Below are 19,292 nucleotides of genomic sequence, written 5' to 3'. Positions count from 1 at the left end.
AAAATAGATTTTTGATTTTTATGCCCGACCGTTACACTTTGACCACTTGCCGACCGCCCACTACCTATTGGCGTCGGCAAAGTGGCACCCCCAGGACCGCCTAACGCCGATCGGCGGTACCTGGGGGACTGAATAGCCGGGGATCGCGTGCACCCGCCGGCATTTGGCCCTGCCCACCTGTGACGTCAACCCGCCGGCCAATTAACGCCAGCGGGCTGTTAACCCTCGCTCTACCGATACAAAGTGTATAATACACTTTGTAATGTATACAAAGTGTATTATACAGGCTGCCTTTTACCCTGGTGGTCCCAGTGATCGAGGGACCACCAGGGTAGGAGGCAGCTGTGTATGTATGCACCCAAGCACACTGATCCTGCCCCCTGATCGCCCACAGCACCCCTCAGACCCCCCTGATCACCCCCTCAGACCACTGTTTGCACCCAATCACCCCCCCCCCCCTAATCACCCATCTCTCACCCCCTGTCACTGTCAATGCTATATTTTAGATAGCCCCCTGGGGGCTCCTGATACCCCCCCCCCCGTGTACTGTATACCTCTATTCTCCCCTGTAATCACCCACTGATCACCTGTCAATCACCCCCTGTCACTGCCACCCAACAGATCAGTCCCTAACCTGCCCCTTGCGGTCACCTGATCACCCGCCCACACCCTCAGATCGCCCGCAGACCCGCCCTCAGATCACCTCCCAAGTGCATTGTTTACAGGTGTTCTCCCCTCTGATCACCCACTGATCACCCATCAATCACCCCATGTCACCACCTGTCACTGTTACCCATCAGATCAGACCCTAATCTGCCCCTTGCGGGCACCAAATTACCCGCCCACACCCTCAGACACCCCTCCCCCCCATCACCTCGCCAGTGCATTGCTTTCGTCTATTCTCCCCTCTCATCACGCCCTGGTCACCTATCAATCACCCCTGTCACTGCTACCCATCAGATTAGACCCTAATCTGCCCCTTGCGGGCACCCAATTACCCGCCCACACCCTCAGATGGCCCTCAGACCCCCCTGATCACCTCCCCAGTGCATTGCTTGCATCTATTCCCCCCTCTAATCACACCCTGAGACACCCATCAATCACCTCCTGTCACCCCCTAGCACACCTACCCATCAGATCACGTCCTAATTTGCCCCATGTGGGCTCCTGATCACTTGGCCAAACCCTCAGACCCCCTTCCGATCATTTCTTTTTTTTTTTTGTCACAAGTTAGCAGAAATGGAAACTTTTTTTTTTTTGTTGTCTTTGTCGCAAAGTGTCATTTTCCACTAACTTGTGACAAAAAATAAAATCTTCTATGCACTCACCATGCCTCTTCGTGAATACTTTGGGATGTCTGCTTTCCAAAATGGGGTAATTTGGGGGGTATTTATACTATCCTGGATTTCTAGCACCTCATGCAACATGACAGGTGCTCAGAAAAGTCAGAGATGCTTCAAAATAGGAAAATTCACTTTTTGCAACATAGTTAAACGCTGTAACGCTATAACTTTTACCCAAACCAATAAATATACACCTATTGGATTTTTTTTATCAAAGCCGTAGCACAATACATTTGGACAAAAAGTTACCGGTATATAGAAATTTTACTTTATTTGAAAAATGTCAGCACAAAGTTAAAAAAAAATCTTTTTTTTTTTTTTTTTTTTTTTTTTTTTTGACAAAATTCATGTCTTTTTTGATGAATATAATAAAAACTAAAAATCACAGCAGCAATCAAATGGCACCAAAAGAAAGCTGTATTAGTGACAATAAAAGGAGGTAAAATTCATTTAGGTGGTAGGTTGTATGACCGAGCAATAAACCATTAAAGAGACTCCTTAACAAAAATTGCATCCTGTTTTTTATCATCCTACAAGTTCCAAAAGCTATTCTAATGTGTTCTGGCTTACTGCAGCACTTTCTACTATCACAGTCTCTGTAATAAATCAATGTATCTTTCCCCTGTCAGACTTGTCGGCCTGTGTCTGGAAGGCTGCCAAGTTCTTCAGTGTTGTGGTTCTGCTATGAACTCCCCCTTCCAGGCCCCTCTATGCACACTGCCTGTGTATTATTTAGATTAGGGCAGCTTCTCTCTTCTCTCTTATCTTTTACTGGATAAATCCTCCTCTGAGCTGGCTGGGCTTTCACATACTGAGGAATTAAAGACAAAGGCAAAGCTGTTTGCAGGAAGAAACGAGCAGCCTGAAACTTCAGTGCATGAGAACTGCAGGGGGAAGAAATACACAAATGATCTCTTGAGATTCAAAAGGAAGGCTGTATACAGCCTGCTTGTGTATGGATGTATTTTCTATGTGTGGACATACTGTACATCAACCTACTTCCCGTTTTGGTGGCCATTTTGTTTATAAACAAACTTTTTAAAACTGTTTTTAACCACTTTTAATGCGGCGAGGGGCGGCGAAATTGTGACAGAGGGTAATAGGAGATGTCCCCTAACGCACTGGTATGTTTACTTTTGTGCGATTTTAACAATACAGATTCTCTTTAAAGCTGCAGTGGTCTGAATGGAAAAAAGTGTCTGGTCCTTAACCACTTGAGGACCCACCCTTTACCCCCCCTTAAGGACCAGCATTGAATTATGTGATCTGTGCTGGGTGGGCTCTACAGCTCCCAGCACAGATCAGGGTGCAGGCAGAGAGATCAGATCACCCCCCCTTTTTTCCCCACTAGGGGGATGATGTGCTGGGGGGGTCCGATCTCTCCTGCCTGCGTGTGGCTGGCGGGGGGGGGCACCTCAAAGCCCCCCTCCGCGGCGACATTCACCCCCCTCCCTCTCCTACCTGTCCCCCCGGTGATCGGGGCTGCACAGGACGTCCCCTGTCACATGGCGGCGATCCCCGGCTGCTGATTGGCCGGGGATCGCCGATCTGCCTTACGGCGCTGCTGCGCAGCAGCGCCGTACAATGTAAACAAAGCGGATTATTTCCGCTTGTGTTTACATTTAGCCTGCGAGCCGCCATCGGCGGCCCGCAGGCTATTCACGGAGCCCCCCGCCGTGATTTGACAGGAAGCAGCCGCTCGCGCGAGCGGCTGCTTCCTGATTAATCAGCCTGCAGCTGGCGACGCAGTACTGCGTCGCTGGTCCTGCAGCTGCCACTTTGCCGACGCACGGTATTGGTTAAAGGGAACCAGAGAGGAACATAAGAAAAAAAATAAATAAAATGCTTTTATGCATACCTGGAGCTTCTTCCAGCCCCATAAGCCTGGATCGCTCCCATGCCGCCATCCTCCGCTTCCTGGATCGGCGGTACCGGGTCCCGTCACTTCCGGCGGACGCGGCCAATTGTCCGCATCACAGGGGCTCCCTCCATACCCGTACGCATGCGGCTGCACAGTAAGCAGCCTCACGCGTAAGTATATGGAGGGAGCCCCGAGGGATGTGGACAATTGGCCGCTTCTGCCGGCCTACTGGCGGCCATGACGGGACCCGGTACCGGCGGATCCAGGCAGCAAAGGACGGCGGCGTGGGAGCGATCCGTGCGTATGGGGCTGGAGGAAGCCCCAGGTATGTATAGAATCTTTTTCCTGGGGCCTCTGGTCCCCTTTAAGGGGTTTTAAGACTGCAGTCCCTAAGTGGTTAAAGAGGAACTGGAGTGAAAATAACATGAGTAAAAGTGCTTATTGTTCACAATATTCATTAAGTGCCCATTCACACTTGAAAGCACAAAACGTTTTGCGTGAGTGATTTATCAGGAAAAAAAAATCACTGAACACTGCAACTTTTTCCGTGATCGCATTTAGCGTTTATATTGCACTGAAACGCAATCGCTGGGAAATCGCCTGAAAATGGTGCAGGCTATGCGTCTGCGTTTTGTGATTTTGGGCGATTTGCGGTGATTAACGCAAATCGCCCAAGTAAGAACGGGCCCACAGGGTTTAATTATACTACCGCTTTTAAAAACGCTAGCATTTGAGCGCTTTGCCGGCGATTTTTTGGCAAAACGCTCAAGTGTGAATGGGCCCTAGTAGATTATTTATTCAGTGTTTGCCCATTGTAAAATCTTTCCTCTGTCTGATTTACATTCTGAAATTTATCACTGAGGGTGGACCTGAACGCCAGGTCATCTGTACGGAATGAGGGTTCTATGCACAGAGGGAAATATTGCTTACTTGGAAGTTGGAAAAATACGTTCTTTCCCACAATGCAATGAGGTTCAGAGACAGCAATCTGTGAGGGAGAGGTTTCACCACAATATCAGCCATACAGATGTTCCTGATGATCTATTTAAGAAAAGTTTTTAAAGATTTCTCGTGGGAAAGGGGGTATCTGTTACTGATTGGGATGAAGTTCTATCCTGGGTTAAAGTTCCCCTTTAAGAGAGAACGCCACTCGCTGCCATTCAGCAAAGCAGCTGGAGGTATTTGTATGACTCCCATGAAAGCCATCATTTCCCACAATGCAACGAGGTTCACAAATGGCAAACTGTCGGGACCTGATATCACACTGTGGAAGAGGTTTCACTACAATATCAGCCATACAAATTCCCCTGATGATCTATGGGAGAAAAGGAAAAGATTTCTTGTGGGCAAAGGGGGGTAGGGGGAGGAGAAATCAGCTACTGATTGGAATGAAGTTCAATCCTTGTTTAAAGTTCCTCTTCAGTGCAAAATTTTAACTGTTAAAATGCTTATTTTTTTCATTTCAGCTTTCATCCAGTCTGACAATGTTATTGAAGTGCTGCGATTTGATGAAGGAGGCCTTTTAGAGGTAATTTGTGAAAAAGAAATGTAGAAATATTTTTGCTTTAAAATGGTTAGCTATGACTATGCCTTTTCCCAGTGCCACAGTTTACCATAGGCTGTTCCATAGTACATATTTATTTTAAAGTCTGTAATCTAAGCATGGCGAGATTAATATGGATTTTTGGAACCTTCATAAAGAAGGTTCTTCATGGCTGTGAGTTTTGTAAAGGATTTAAACTTTGCCCAACAATTGGACATCAGTAATTGCTCAGTAAATGCCCAGAAGAGCATCTACAAGAAGAGAATATTTTAAACAATTGTTGACTAGGCTAAGCCATTCCAGTAAGTTCAGCTGAGAGTATAACTGCTTTTTGAAAAGTCCTGAATTTCAACAGGTGACTTGCGTGCACCTCTCACCACTAGTGGTGTGTGCCAGGAACAACAATGTTGATTGAGTACAGTTGAAATCGGCGCCGGTAGACTTGGGCGCAGGATCCAGCTGTTATATGGCTGGTCCTGCTTCTGCACAAGTCCAGGCCGAATTAATTACTATTCCCCCTCCAGGCCGCCATGGATAGTGGGGGAATGAAATAATTCGGCTTCCAGCGATTGCTGGAAGCCGAATTATTATGATTTTTAACCACTTTAGCCTTCAGTCGTTTTCACTTTATGCATCCGAGCAATGTTCACCTCCCATTCATTAGCCTATAACTTTATCGCTACTTATCACAATGAACTGATCTATTTCTTGTTTTTTCTGCCACCAATTAGGCTTTCTTTGGGGGGTACATTTTGCTAAGAGCCACTTTACTGTAAATGCATTTTAACAGGAAGAATAAGAAAAAAACGGAAAAAATTCATTATTTCTCAGTTTTCAGCCAGTATAGTTTTAAAATAATACATGCCTCCATAATTAAAACTCACGTATTGTATTTGCCCATATGTCCCGGTTATTACATCGTTAAAATTATGTCCCTATCACAATGTATGGCGACAATATTTTATTTGGAAATAAAGGTGCATTTTTTTCTGTTTTGCATCTATCACTATTTACAAGTTTAGAATAAAAAAAAATATAGAAATATTTCATCTTTACATTGATATTTAAAAAGTTTAGACCCTTAGGTAAATATTTACATTTTTTTTTTGTATTATTGTAGTGTTTTTTTTTTTTTAATATTAAACATTTTATATGGGTATTTTTTGGAGGGTGGGATGTAAACATTACTTTTTATAATGTAAAGGTGTGTTAAGTTTTATTTTTTTTTTAGTTGTAGTTTTACTTTTTGGCCACAAGATAGCGGCCATGAGTTAGTTTACATGACGTCACTCTAAGCGTAACATACGCTTAGAGGGACGCATGGGGGACGCAACAGCCAGAAAAAGCGGAGCTTCTGAGAGAAGCTGTCGCTTTTTCTGCGGGGGAGAGGAATCCGTGATCGGGCACCATAGCCCGATTCACTGATTCGTGGGCTAACGTTCCGCGGCCGGGAGCGCGCGGACGCGCACATGGCCTCCTGGGCGTAGCTAGTACGTCCAGGGGGCCAAAGTAGTTAAGCAACCTCGGCTCCTTCTTCTGACGGCGCCGACGTTACTCACTGAGCGCCGCTATAGACTGAATCCCTTTATAGTCTATGGCGGCGCAGGCTGCGCCCAAATCTAGCAGCGCTGAAAAGCACTGCTCCGTGTTGAGTTCCAGAAAGAATGCCAACCATATTGCCTGCTCCAGTCCAGGAATATTCCAGTTGCAATATTCAGGGGTGTTTTTGAACACAACTGAAGACCATTAGCATCACCACATTCCTTCATAAAAGCATCTTTAAATCTCCTAACAAAGTGACCCATTAGTCCATTAATGTGGACCAACAAGAATCCTGCATATTGACGATCCGCATTGGACACATCAGTGGTTCAGTGAGAAGCCATCCTGAGAGAATTCCAGGGCTGTGGAGTCTGAGTCTGAGCAATTTTGGGTGCCTGGAGTCGGGAAAAATGCTCCGACTCCTAATTAATTTAAACTGCAATTAAAATAGAAAATGTGATAACATGTTTTGTCTCTCAGATAAGGCATTTAAAAAAAAAAAATATAGAATAGCAAAGAAAGTGCATACATTTGCATAAATCAGCATCAACATATATATATATATATAAATATATCTATATATATATATATATATATATATATATATATATATATATATATATATATATATATATATATATATATATATATATATATATATATATATATCTATATCTCTATATATATATATATATATATATATATATATATATCTCTATATATATATATATATCTCTATATATATATATATATATATATATATATATATCTCTATATATATATATATATATATATATATATATATATATATATATATATATATATATATATATATATATATATATATATATATATATATATATATATATATATATATATATCTCTATATCTCTATATATATCTGTGCTTAGTCCACAAAAATGAAATAAACCAAAATTAGTTACTTGTGTTGCTTCAATAGCAGAACCCGTATTTTTAAAGTCTGATACACATATCTGATTGTGACTGTACAGTATATATGATGTGTACACAGGAATCGCTTACATGTACTAAATAACATCTGTGCTGTAAGTATAGATCCTGATGTGTAGCTGTGTCACTAATAGAGATGGTAAATGAGATGGAAATAATTCTGCGTTGATGCTGATTTATGCAAATGTATGCACTTTCTTTGCTCATGAAATCAAATAATTTGATATGATGTTAAAATTTGGTTTGGTGACTACGAATTAAAGGGTACCTGAGACAGATGAAAAGAAAAGTTTTATACATACCTGGGGCTTCCTCCAGCCCCCTTCAGGCCAATCAGTCCCTCGCTGTCCACCTCCACCACCTAGATCTTCTGCAATGAGTCCCGGTAAATCAGCCAGTCACCGCAGTCTGGCCACGTGCCGTACCTACAGCCAGGATGCCAGGAGCATTTTGCACCTGCACAATAGTGCTGGGCAGGTGTAGTATGCTCCCGGCGGCGGAGTGTGTGCATGCGCACTACGCCAGACTGGCTCAAGTACCTGGACTCATAGCAGAAGATCCAGGTGGCGGAGGAGGAAAGTGAGGGACTGATTAGCCTGAAAGGGGCTGGAGGAAGCCCCAGGTATGTATGTATAAAACTTTAATTTCATCTGTCTCAGGTTTACTTTGTTACACAGTAGTACTATACTCTACATATGCACTCCCCACAGAGCTGCAGGGAATCCACTGAGAATGTTGTGCACATTGAACACAGAGGTGTTGTCTATCACCCATAAACCTGGATAAGATTGTGCATGAAGAATGTGTAATAGAGGAAGAATCTCCTTATTCCCCTGCAGAGTACCTGCACATCACTCTTACGTGTACCCACAGTTATATTGCCTAGGGCCTGATCCATGTTCAGGTTGTGCATGAAGAATGTGTAATAGAGGAAGAATCTCCTCATTCACCTGCAGAGTACCTGCACACCACTCTTCCATGTACCCACAGTCACATTGCCTTGGGCCTGATAGATGTTCTTTGTTCCGGTCTGTACCTTTTACAAGTACTCTTACCAAGGACTAGTTTTAGTCTATGACTAAAGAGAATAAATATGGCAGTCTACATATCCTTCTCACTTCAGTTGTCTTTTACAATTCCTAAGCGTTGGCAGTTAAGAGACGAATTTCATGTTACATACTTTCAATCAACAAGATTGTAATATGCAAATTAGAGGAGTCTGAGTCGGTGGAATCCTAAACTGAGGAGTCTGAGTCGGTGGATTTTTGTACCAACTCCACAGCCCTGGATAATTCCAAGTTAATTTTGCTCTCTTCTCTGTTGATCTGACCCATTAAAAATCTTTCTACGGATAATTTTCATTGGTAAGAGTTCTGGGTCACCATGAGCTTGCTGGTTAGTCTGTGCCTCTCGGATTTACAAGCCCTACTCCATAGAGCCAAATTAATCCATGCCATGCACTGATGAGGATCAAACAATCCGAAACAGTCTGTATGCATGTTGGATTATTATGGCTCTGTACATATTAACAAGCTGACACATCATTGCATTCCAGGGGTTCTGGAGGTGTGTTTAGCTTCTAAGGGTACAATGGTTAATTTGCATATATTCAGCAGTGGTGCCTGGGAGACATCTCGAGCTCACTCCAACCTGAATTATCGCAAATTCTTTCTGTTTTAGGAAAGCAAACTTTTGTTTTTCTTAACATCTTAGTAAGGGGGCTTTTAGGACCATTGTAGTCCCTTACACACCCCAATGAGTTCTGGGTCACCATGAGCTTGCTGGTTAGTCTGTGCCCATTGGTAAGATAAGTAGACCAAAAAAAAGTCCTGGAGGGATATTCAAAAATGATTTTTTTTTTTCAATTTTTTTTTTTTTTTAACTTTCTGGTCATTGTCCATTCTGTTTACATTGAAGCAAAAAGGCGCACCAGCAAAAGTGGTTTTGAATAGGCCACTTGAGCTTCCCATTGGTCTGCTGGTCTGGACCATTGGTAAACCTGGCTCCCATGATTCACTATAGCAGTGGGAATCAGGGTTGCCAACTCATCCCTTTAAATACCGACACATCTAAGTTATACAGGTTCTGGGGCTTCTCACACATACTCAGTGCCTAAACTGCCTCTAACTAGCCACAAGACATGTATAATTCATAAGTGTCTGTATTTAAAGGGATGAGTTGGCAACGCTGGTGGGAATACAGCAGTTTGAATGGAGTCTCCATTCATCAGGAAACGTCCTTCTTTCAAACCTTACTGCAACGCATACATCCAACACTGGTGTGCTGGTGATCCCCAAAGTGGATGCAGAGCAAAAATTATACAGACTGGCACTGTATTTTGTTTGCGCTGTGTTGGTATTTTAATTATTTTTTGCCTTGGATCCTCCTTGGGGATTACCACCGCACCAGTGTTGGATGTATGCTTTTCCAGTAAAGTTTAGGCCGGTTTCACACTGCTAACCAGCATTGTAGTGCGATAATCACATTGCACCACAATGCTAAAAAAATAGCCATTGGGGATTACCGCGTCAATGCGCGGTAATCTCCCTTCTGGCTGCAAGACGAGCAGGAAGTGAGGCTTTTATAGTGCTCACTTCCTGTGGCTGAAACCTGATTAACGCAGAAGTGTTGGGGGGAAAAAAAAAACCTGCTTCTACACTGCAACGCAAAAAAAATTGTAAAAAAATAATGCATTGCCATAGGCTGTATGCTCCTGGAGCAGAAAAGAGCAGCGTGAAATCAGCTGTACAAAACTTTGGTAAGGAACAGACTGGGTCTCTGGGCATTATCCTACAGAAGACCTCTTAATTCAGGCCTTTTTTACACGGGTACGTTGCATTGGCCTATTTTGCCGAAGGACAATGAAAGTCTATGGGGCTTTTCATACCTCGCGTGATGCAATGCACTCCACTGGAAGTGCCCGATTCACCAGAAAAGCAGCAGCGTGTTGCTAGGCGGCGACGTGTGGTGAACCGGAAGTCATGTTAGTCTAGTACATAGTGGTGTAGAGAGTATGCTGAAACAGTCATTACTATTAGAATATCACAAACTAATGCCCTTCTAACATGACTGTTTCATACTACAAAGTTCCTCCATGTATAAAATATACAATACTGGTTACATTTTTTTTGGGGGTGGGGGGGGGGTTACAGCATTGTATAAACTTAGTATAAACATTCTATAAACTTAGGCAAGTAGTTTAAAACACAATAAAAATATGTTATATGTATAACTTTTACCTGAAGGGGAAAACAAAGTGCTCCTAGGGGGTACTTACCTTAGTCGGGGGAAGCCTCTGTGTCCGAAAGAGTCTTCCCTTGTCCCCCTCAGCAGAGGTGTTCCAGCAGAGGGTGTTCCAGCAGTGGGACCTCCTGAGCATCTGCATGTCACCACTGCGCACAGGTGCTCTTGCGTCTTTCCGCTTGGGCTCCAGCAGAAATGGCCGAGCCCGATCAGGCCTGTTCTATTACGCAGGCCGCTAGCGCACCTCAGCGCATCGGCCAGTGTTTGTTTGGGGGTGCCAGTGCTGGATCGGGCTGGGTGAGGAGGGTGGGGGAAGCCTCATTAGGTGTTTTTTTTCTTTTTTTTTTTTTCTTTTAACCACTTTGGCGACCGCACGCTTATACCGTGCGTCGGCAAAGTGGCAGCTGCAGGACCAGCGTCGCCAGCTGCAGGCTGATTAATCAGGAAGCAGCCGCTCGCGCGTCAACTCACGGCGGGGGGCTCCGTGAATAGCCTGCGGGCCGCCGATGGCGGCTCGCAGGCCAAATGTAAACACAAGCGGAAATAATCCGCTTTGTTTACATTGTACGGCGCTGCTGCGCAGCAGCGCCGTAAGGCAGATCGGCGATCCCCGGCCAATCAGCGGCCGGGGATCGCCGCCATGTGACAGGGGACGTCCTGTCACTGGCTGCACAGGACGGATAGCGTCCTGTGCAGCTCGGATTTCCGGGGAAAGGAGGTAGGAGAGGGAGGGGGAGAATGTTGCCGCGGAGGGGGGCTTTGAGGTGCCCCCCCGCAACATGCCTGCACGCAGACGCGATCAGACCCCCCCCCTGCACATCATCCCCATAGGGGGGAAAAAAGGGGGGCGATCTGATCGCTCTGCGTGCACCCTGATCTGTGCTGGGGGCTGCAGAGCCCACCCAGCACAGATCCCAACAAACAGCGCTGGTCCTTAAGGGGGGGTAAAGGGTGGGTCCTCAAGTGGTTAAAGTTACTTATTCTCTTCTCATGTTCAACCAAAAACATTGTTTATATTGTATTTCCAAATCAAGAGTTGTCGGAAAATAAATCATTTATCCACATTTCACTATATATAGCACAACTTGACTCAATTCCTGCGACCTAACCGGGTTGTAAGTAGAGGACCACCTTTTATAGAAATTCCATGTATGCATAGCAGGGCTGTGGAGTCGTGGAGTCGGAGTCGTGGAGTCGGGCAATTTTGGGTGCCTGGAGTCGGAGTCGGGAAAAAATGCACAGACTCCGACTCCTAATGAATTTAACTGTAATTAAAATAGAAAATATGATAATGTTCTATTTCTCAGATAATAGTCATTAAAAATAATGTATATATACAGTATATATACAGTAATAGCTGTGCTTAGTCCACAAAAATGAAATAAACCAATCAAAATTAGTTACTTGTGCTGCTTCAATAAAGCAGTCCCCGTATTTTTAAGGTCAGATATACATATCTGATTGTGACTGTATATATGATGTGTACACAGGAATCTCTTATATATACTAAATAACATCTATGCTGTAAGAATAAAGCCTGATGTGTAGCCATGTCACTAATAGAGATGGTCAACGAGATGGAAATAATTCCGCATTGATGCTGATTTATGCAAATGTACGCACTCCTTTTGCTGATGAAATCAAATAATTTGATATGTTATTAAAATTTGGTTTGGTGACTACAAATTAAAGGGTAACTGAGACGGATGAAAAGTAAAGTTTTATACATACCTGGGGCTTCCTCCAGCCCCCTTCAGGCTAATCAGTCCCTCGCTGTCCTCCTCCACCTCCCCGAATCTTCTGCTATGAGTCTTGGTAATTCAGCCAGTCAGCGCAGTCCGGCCGCATGCCGCTCCCACAGCCAGGAACATTCTGCACCTGCGCAATAGTGCTGCACAGGTGTAGTATGCTCCTGGCGGCGGAGTGTGTGCATGCGCACTACGCCTGACTGGCTCAAGTACCTGGACTCATAGCAGAAGATCCAGGTGGTGGAGGAGGACAACGAGGGACTGATTATCCTGAAGGCGGCTGGAGGAAGCCCCAGGTATGTATAAAACTTTAATTTCATCTGTCTCAGGTTTACTTTGTTACACAGTAGTACTATACTCTACATATGTACTCCCCACAGAGCTGCAGGGAATCCACTGAGAATGTTGTGCACATTGAACACAGAGGTGTTGTCTGTTTACAATCTCCTCATTCCCCTGCAGAGTACCTGCACATCATTCTTACATGTACCCACACTTACATTGCCTAGGGCCTGATAGATGTTCTTTGTTAAGGTTTGTACCTTTTACAAGTCTTCTTACCAAGGACTAGTTTTAGTCTAAAGGGAATACATATAGTAGTCTACATATCCTTCTCACTTCAGTTGTCATGTAAAATTCCTAAGCGTTGGCAGTTAAGAGACGAATTTCATGTTACATACTTTTAATCAACAAAATTGTAATATGCAAATTAGAGGAGTCGGAGTCGTGGAGTCTGAGTCGGAGTCGGTGGAATCCTAAACTGAGGAGTCGGAGTTGGAGTCGGTGGATTTTTGGACCGACTCCACAGCCCTGATGCATAGTATAGTAACCTATGTGTGGTACAATTCTATATCAGCAGCTGGCACATTTGTGTAAAGTCCAGTGCACATGGTACATCTTTTCACACATTTGTATGTATGACAGTTTTTCGCCATACGTATTTCTAACTTATGTGCTGCTTCAGATTTACAGTGTATTTCATAGAATGAGGATTGGTGTGCTGCCTTCTGTTTATTGTGAGATGTTTTGTTGCCTTGCTATCTGCTGCAAGGCAACGTGTCTTTTTATGAATCATGTCTATTTAATGTTTTGTGGTGTATACTTAATAGCATGTTTATATTGATAGTAGGCTTATACCTGGCCTATTTCAAAGCCTCAATTTGCTCAAGGACACGTCACCCAATTTTAATAAGAGGAGCTGTGTACAATGTTTCACTGACATGGCTGCAGGAAACAGTGGTTTCTGGTGCCCTTACAGGTTTCTTGTTCTAAATACAGTTACTTTCAGCTTGGACAGTATGTAGTTAACAAGAGATTATTTACGTAATGGCACACAAGGAAAGTACCTAAGAATGAGTTGTAGATTTTGTCCGTTACTACAAGCTTATGTAACATACAGATGCAATTATGTGAATTATCTCTTCTTGTGCTGTAAATTGGCTTTACAAGCCCTGTCTGACTTTGCTCAGAGCCAGAAATAAATTATTGGTGTAATGCTTGTAGGGTAAAATCGGGTGCTGGCCCATATATTGTATAATGCTTGTAGGGTAAAATCGGGTGCTGGCCCATATATTGTATAATGCTTGTAGGGTAAAATCGGGTGCTGGCCCATATATTGTATAATGCTTGTAGGGTAAAATCGGGTGCTGGCCCATATATTGTATAATGCTTGTAGGGTAAAATCGGGTGCTGGCCCATATATTGTATAATGCTTGTAGGGTAAAATCGGGTGCTGGCCCATATATTGTATAATGCTTGTAGGGTAAAATCGGGTGCTGGCCCATATATTGTATAATGCTTGTAGGGTAAAATCGGGTGCTGGCCCATATATTGTATAATGCTTGTAGGGTAAAATCGGGTGCTGGCCCATATATTGTATAATGCTTGTAGGGTAAAATCGGGTGCTGGCCCATATATTGTATAATGCTTGTAGGGTAAAATCGGGTGCTGGCCCATATATTGTATAATGCTTGTAGGGTAAAATCGGGTGCTGGCCCATATATTGTATAATGCTTGTAGGGTAAAATCGGGTGCTGGCCCATATATAGCAGAATTTCTATGTACTCTATATATTATCATGACCATTCAAATTTAGATTACCACCCAATGTTGCAAACACCCCTCTGATCTGAAGCTGGTCAGAGGGATTGAATCACTAAATACATTGCACATGGATTTTCAATAGATTTCATCATGAAATTTTTTTGAAAATCTGATCAAACTGCATTGGTGTACTGTATGGACCGTTGTTCCACCACCCACTCCCCTGTCACATCCGATTGTATACAATTTTTCCATCCAATTTTTTTTTTATTTTCATTTTTTTTTTTTTTTTTTATATCTTCGATCAATTCTTTCCGCAAATTACAAATTAATCAACATTACGACCAACGCAGCATGTTGTGTCGTACATAACTGGCAGATTTGTTCAGAGTGATCGAATCTGCCGGTAAAAGTAGATGCAGATTTGCCCAGCTTTAGTGTGCTCCTCATTGCGCTGTTTATGCTCCCTCCATTAGCTCAACCATCAGAGCCTATTATTATTATTATTATTATTATTATGCCTTTATTGACGCCTTTTTTTAGTGATTGTTTTATTATGGTGCTACACTAGTTGTTCCTTCATTATACAGTAGTACCCTTGGTGCTCTCTTGATTATAGTGCTTTTGGTTATACTGCACCCAGTTGGTGCTCCCATTATTGCATGCTGCATTACTAATTGAACCGCTGCCTGCTGATGACTTTGGTGGATGTAATTTCTGTCTACTAGGCTTATCGGGAGTTGGCCTGTTTCCCTCTTTTGCTAATGCGTACATATACCTGTGTGTACTTCTCGAGTGAGGCCTCTTTCACAGTGGGACTATAAAGTCGCACGTTATAAAAAATTATAACGCAGACTAACGCACAGCAATACAAAGTCTGTGCGACATTCACAGTGCACACGTTGCGTTGTGTGTAACGTTTAGCAATATTTAGAAAGTGCTGCATGCTGTGCGTTTAGCAATACATTTGCTGCGTTGTGTGTTGCACATGCTCAGTAATGTAACGCATGCGCCGTTTTCATTCCATCAGTATGCAACGAAAACGGCTCACCAAGAGACACAACGCAGTGCAAAATAACGTCCAATCTTATAACCTACATGCGCTGCGTTAGGGGCACATTGTGCGACTTTTTTTTTTTTTTGTAAATTCTTTATTTAACTATTTTTTAACAGTATAACAAGGATATACAAAGCCATATTTGCATTGATACAATCTTATATCTAGGAGGAGTATACAACAAATGGTCAAGTATAAGTGCGATAAATACAATGCACAATTTTTCAGCAAGCCAGCGCTGAACCTATAGGAATGTATACATAACCTATCAAGTTTCACATACACAAGATAAAACAATAACGCTATCCGATTAGAATAGCACATCAGATGAGGGTCTTTAGCCTTTAGAAAAACTGTTAGGTGTCTGGGAGCCCAAAGGGGAACTCACATCCCAGGGCACCTATAGAGATTATAAGATAGTAGGGCCCACATCTCTTACGCCAGGGCTTTATTTATAACGTAGTGGCGTAAAACCTTTACTTAGAGATATTTCTAGGAACTCCTCCTAGCTGAACATGAGTAATCTTGAGAACAGGGGCATTAGTAGAAAGAGAGAGTGAAGAAAAGTAAAAGAGAAGAGCAAGACAGGAAAGTTTAGATTTAGGTTTATGTGGCGGGACCTCCCTCCCTACAAGCTGTAAGATAGGTGCTAGCTCACCTAGTTTCATTGAATAACAATGTAGGGGGAGGGGAAGCTTATGTCAAAGTGCTCACGAATGAGAGGCAGAGAGCAGATCCTTTTATTTGTCAGATTCCAAAAATTCATGCCAAGGCATCCAGGTGCGGGAGCATTGCTCAGTAGTGTTATGAATGGAGGCGGTTCATGATTCCATCTCACAGATAAATTTGAGCTCTGCTATCCATTCTAGGATTGATGGAGGATTAGTATCTTTCCAGTGTCTGGTTATAGAGACTCGTGCAGCCTGCAGTAGATGTTTCATTAAGGATTTTTTGACTTTTTTAACTGGTTTCTGTGTGTGGTATAATAGATAAAAAGCGGGATCTGATATCGGTTCTGCATCCGTGAGCTCCTTGATATATAGTTGTACCTTAGTCCAGAAATCTCTAATCAAATAACAATCCCATAAGATGTGAAGCAACGTACCTGTATGTTGCTTACATCTCCAACACTTTGGGTCCGCAGTGGGATATATTTTTTGTAATCTGCTGGGTGTAAGATACCAGCGAGTTAATATTTTGTAGTTAGATTCTTGTACCCTTGAGCATATCGAGGTTTTATGGTTTAACAAGATTATTTTTTCCCACTGCTCATCTGTAAAGGAAACCTGTAGTTCTGTTTCCCATTTTCCCTTCAAAGAGTGTGACCAGGTCTCATCAGAGCATAATAATTGATATATACAGGTCAGAGATTTTTTTATTGGACCTTGGCCACTACATAGTAGTTCAAAAGGTGTTAGAGGTCTGGACAGTTGGTCCCTCGTTCCGATTGAGTGCGCAAAATGGATAAATTGCATTAGACTCCATGGGTCTAGAAATGGGTAGTTGCGCTGATCTTGTAACTGCTGAATTGTACGCCATGTCTTACCTACTAGGAGATCTTTTGCCCTAAGAGCAGTGCCCATCCTCCAGGGTACATATGCGTTACTGTGACAACCTGGGGGGAACATTGTGTTATCTAGTATAGGCATTAAGGGTGAGGGCCAAGGGGAAAGATTGCTTAACATGCGATATTTCGAAAGGTTACTTAGAGTAGATTTAACTGATAGAGATTCTGTAGGTGGAGACTTTGAGTACCAAGGTAAAAGTGTAAGATCTTGATCAACCAAGGCAGATTCTACTTGTATCCATCTCTTCTGAGCAGTATGCCTATGCCAATCGACCATCCTGACCAGGCAGGCAGCCGCATGATATTTCCTAGCATCTGGTACTGCTAACATTGTGCGACTTTAATGTCGCACCAAACGCAACGTCCCACTGTGAAAGGGGCCTTAATTAGGAAGTGTTTATTAAGGTATCACTACCAAAGTAATATCTGGGGAAATGGTATGGATACCTTAGCACTTGGGGAGGTTTTTTCTAACCTGTCTAGGGAACAGTTAACATTGTACAGATGTCTTTTATAATTAGGTCAAAAGTTATCAGGTTCAGCCTGTGGAACACCAGATTATACCCCATGGTAGTAAATTACAATTTTTCCTTAAATTCATAGCTGTCACAGGGATGTGGATTCTAAACACAGTATTCATCACCTTTTATTTTTGGGGAAAGTAGTTGGGACAGCTACAGCCGGTTACAATCAGATATTTAAAAAAATGTGTGTGTATGGCCACCTTTAAATAGCTGATTCTTAAATCCATGCAATGCTTTATTAAGGGAAATTTAATTGCCGTTTGTTTGTTTGCAGACGGAGACTACAATTGGCCTTGGTTCATATCAACAGAAAAGGTAAGTTGTGTGCTCTGTTGCTGTCCCTCCCTGTTAGAATTCTTGGAATTGCTCTGTAAAGAATGTAAATGCACACTAGGAAAGCAAGAGAAAAGATCCTATGACTACAGCTGTCAAGCCTATTGATTTATAGCTGGAGGCACCTTTGCAGCTTCCTTTTGTGATACCTGTAGTGTTACTCTTTCACTGCCAGAGAGACATTATATCTAATGGAAAGTATTTTTCTTTTCCTTCAGGATATTGACACATCTTCCTATTGTATTTAAACCCTTTCATTAGAAGTTTTGAAAGTCTATTTGCCTAGAAACACTGGCTATAGAGTGGCTTACTTGTTGTGCTTGCGTCCTATATTCACATCCCATCAAGGATTTCTGCTTTTTTTTTTTTTTTCTTCTATTTAAAATTTACATTAAGGATTAACAAGGTGGTTGTTGCGATACAGAGAACATACAATTTTAGTGAAAATGCTGTGGGTAGAATGTGTCAATAACGAGCACTACTTAAATTGATTGACACTTGCTAGGACTAGAATTTTTTTAACTAGACAAATATGCCGTCGTTTATCCATATGTGACCAGAGTAGGGGACTAAATCTCTCGCTAACACTTCATGATTCTGTTCATAAATGAAACCTTTTATAATTTAAAAAGATTTGTTATGTTAATTTCTCTGCATTATGCTTAAAGCCCCATCTACACGATATGATTCTATTTATGATTCAATTACGATTCTATTTACGATTCGATTAAATCTGACATGTCCGATCCTGATTCGATTCGATACAATCCGATTTCCCTTTGTTTTTGCCATCGAATCAGGATCGGACATGTCGGATTTAATCGAATCGTAAATAGAATCGTATCGTGTAGATGGGGCTTAAAGCCCCATCTACACGATGGGACATTGAGCCGCCGGATCGCCTCTTCCGCGTGCCCGCCGGCATCAATACCTGCTCGATTCCCGCTTGTCCCCGCGCCGCTTATCTTCCGCTCGATTCCCTGCCATTGTCCCCTAGCGGGGAGCGAGCAGGGAATCGGCGGAAGCAAGATCCGTCCTGTCGGATCTTATCAATCGAGCCGCATTCGCGGCTCGATTGATAAGGAGCATCGCGGCCGCATCTACGCGTGTAGATGCAGCTTTTGACTTATACAGGCTTAATGAACAACCTTGCTGTATGTAAATTAACGACTGAAGTTGCTTATTTTTATATTGTTTAATAAATGTTTGCCTGTTGTAAGATTATCTCACTCTAGTCGATGGGGCATGTTGTAAGATTATCTCACTCCAGTTGATGGGGGCATGCTTTGGCTACCTATACCAGGGGAGCGCTTTATGGCTACCTATACAAAAGGGGGGGCCTATGTCTATTGGGAGGCCCTCTCTGGCTGCTCATAACTTTGGAGGGGGCTCTCTTTGGCTGCATATACAAGGGGAGCCTCTTTGGCTACCTATATTGACAATCTGATTTATTTTAATAGTTTAAATGTAAAGCGGTAAACAACGTACCAATTTCCATTTAGAAATGCTAAAATAA

The 19,292-nt window shown here is 42.8% G+C and overlaps 1 protein-coding gene across 6 annotated transcripts in view; it reads left to right on the top strand.

Moving 5' to 3' along the window:
* Nucleotides 1-19,292, top strand: part of TMEM131 (transmembrane protein 131) — a 248,280-nt gene that overhangs the window by 40,541 nt on the left and 188,447 nt on the right. For all 6 annotated transcript variants that reach the window (XM_068268162.1, XM_068268161.1, XM_068268160.1 and 3 more), the window contains exons 2-3: nt 4,671-4,732; nt 17,718-17,758. In XM_068268162.1, coding sequence (XP_068124263.1) covers nt 4,671-4,732; nt 17,718-17,758 — 103 coding nt within the window. The remainder of the gene's footprint in view (nt 1-4,670; nt 4,733-17,717; nt 17,759-19,292) is intronic.

Source organism: Hyperolius riggenbachi, chromosome 2 (genome assembly GCF_040937935.1).
Source record: "Hyperolius riggenbachi isolate aHypRig1 chromosome 2, aHypRig1.pri, whole genome shotgun sequence".
NCBI lineage: Eukaryota > Metazoa > Chordata > Amphibia > Anura > Hyperoliidae > Hyperolius > Hyperolius riggenbachi.
This window is presented reverse-complemented; position numbering and strand designations above follow the sequence as displayed.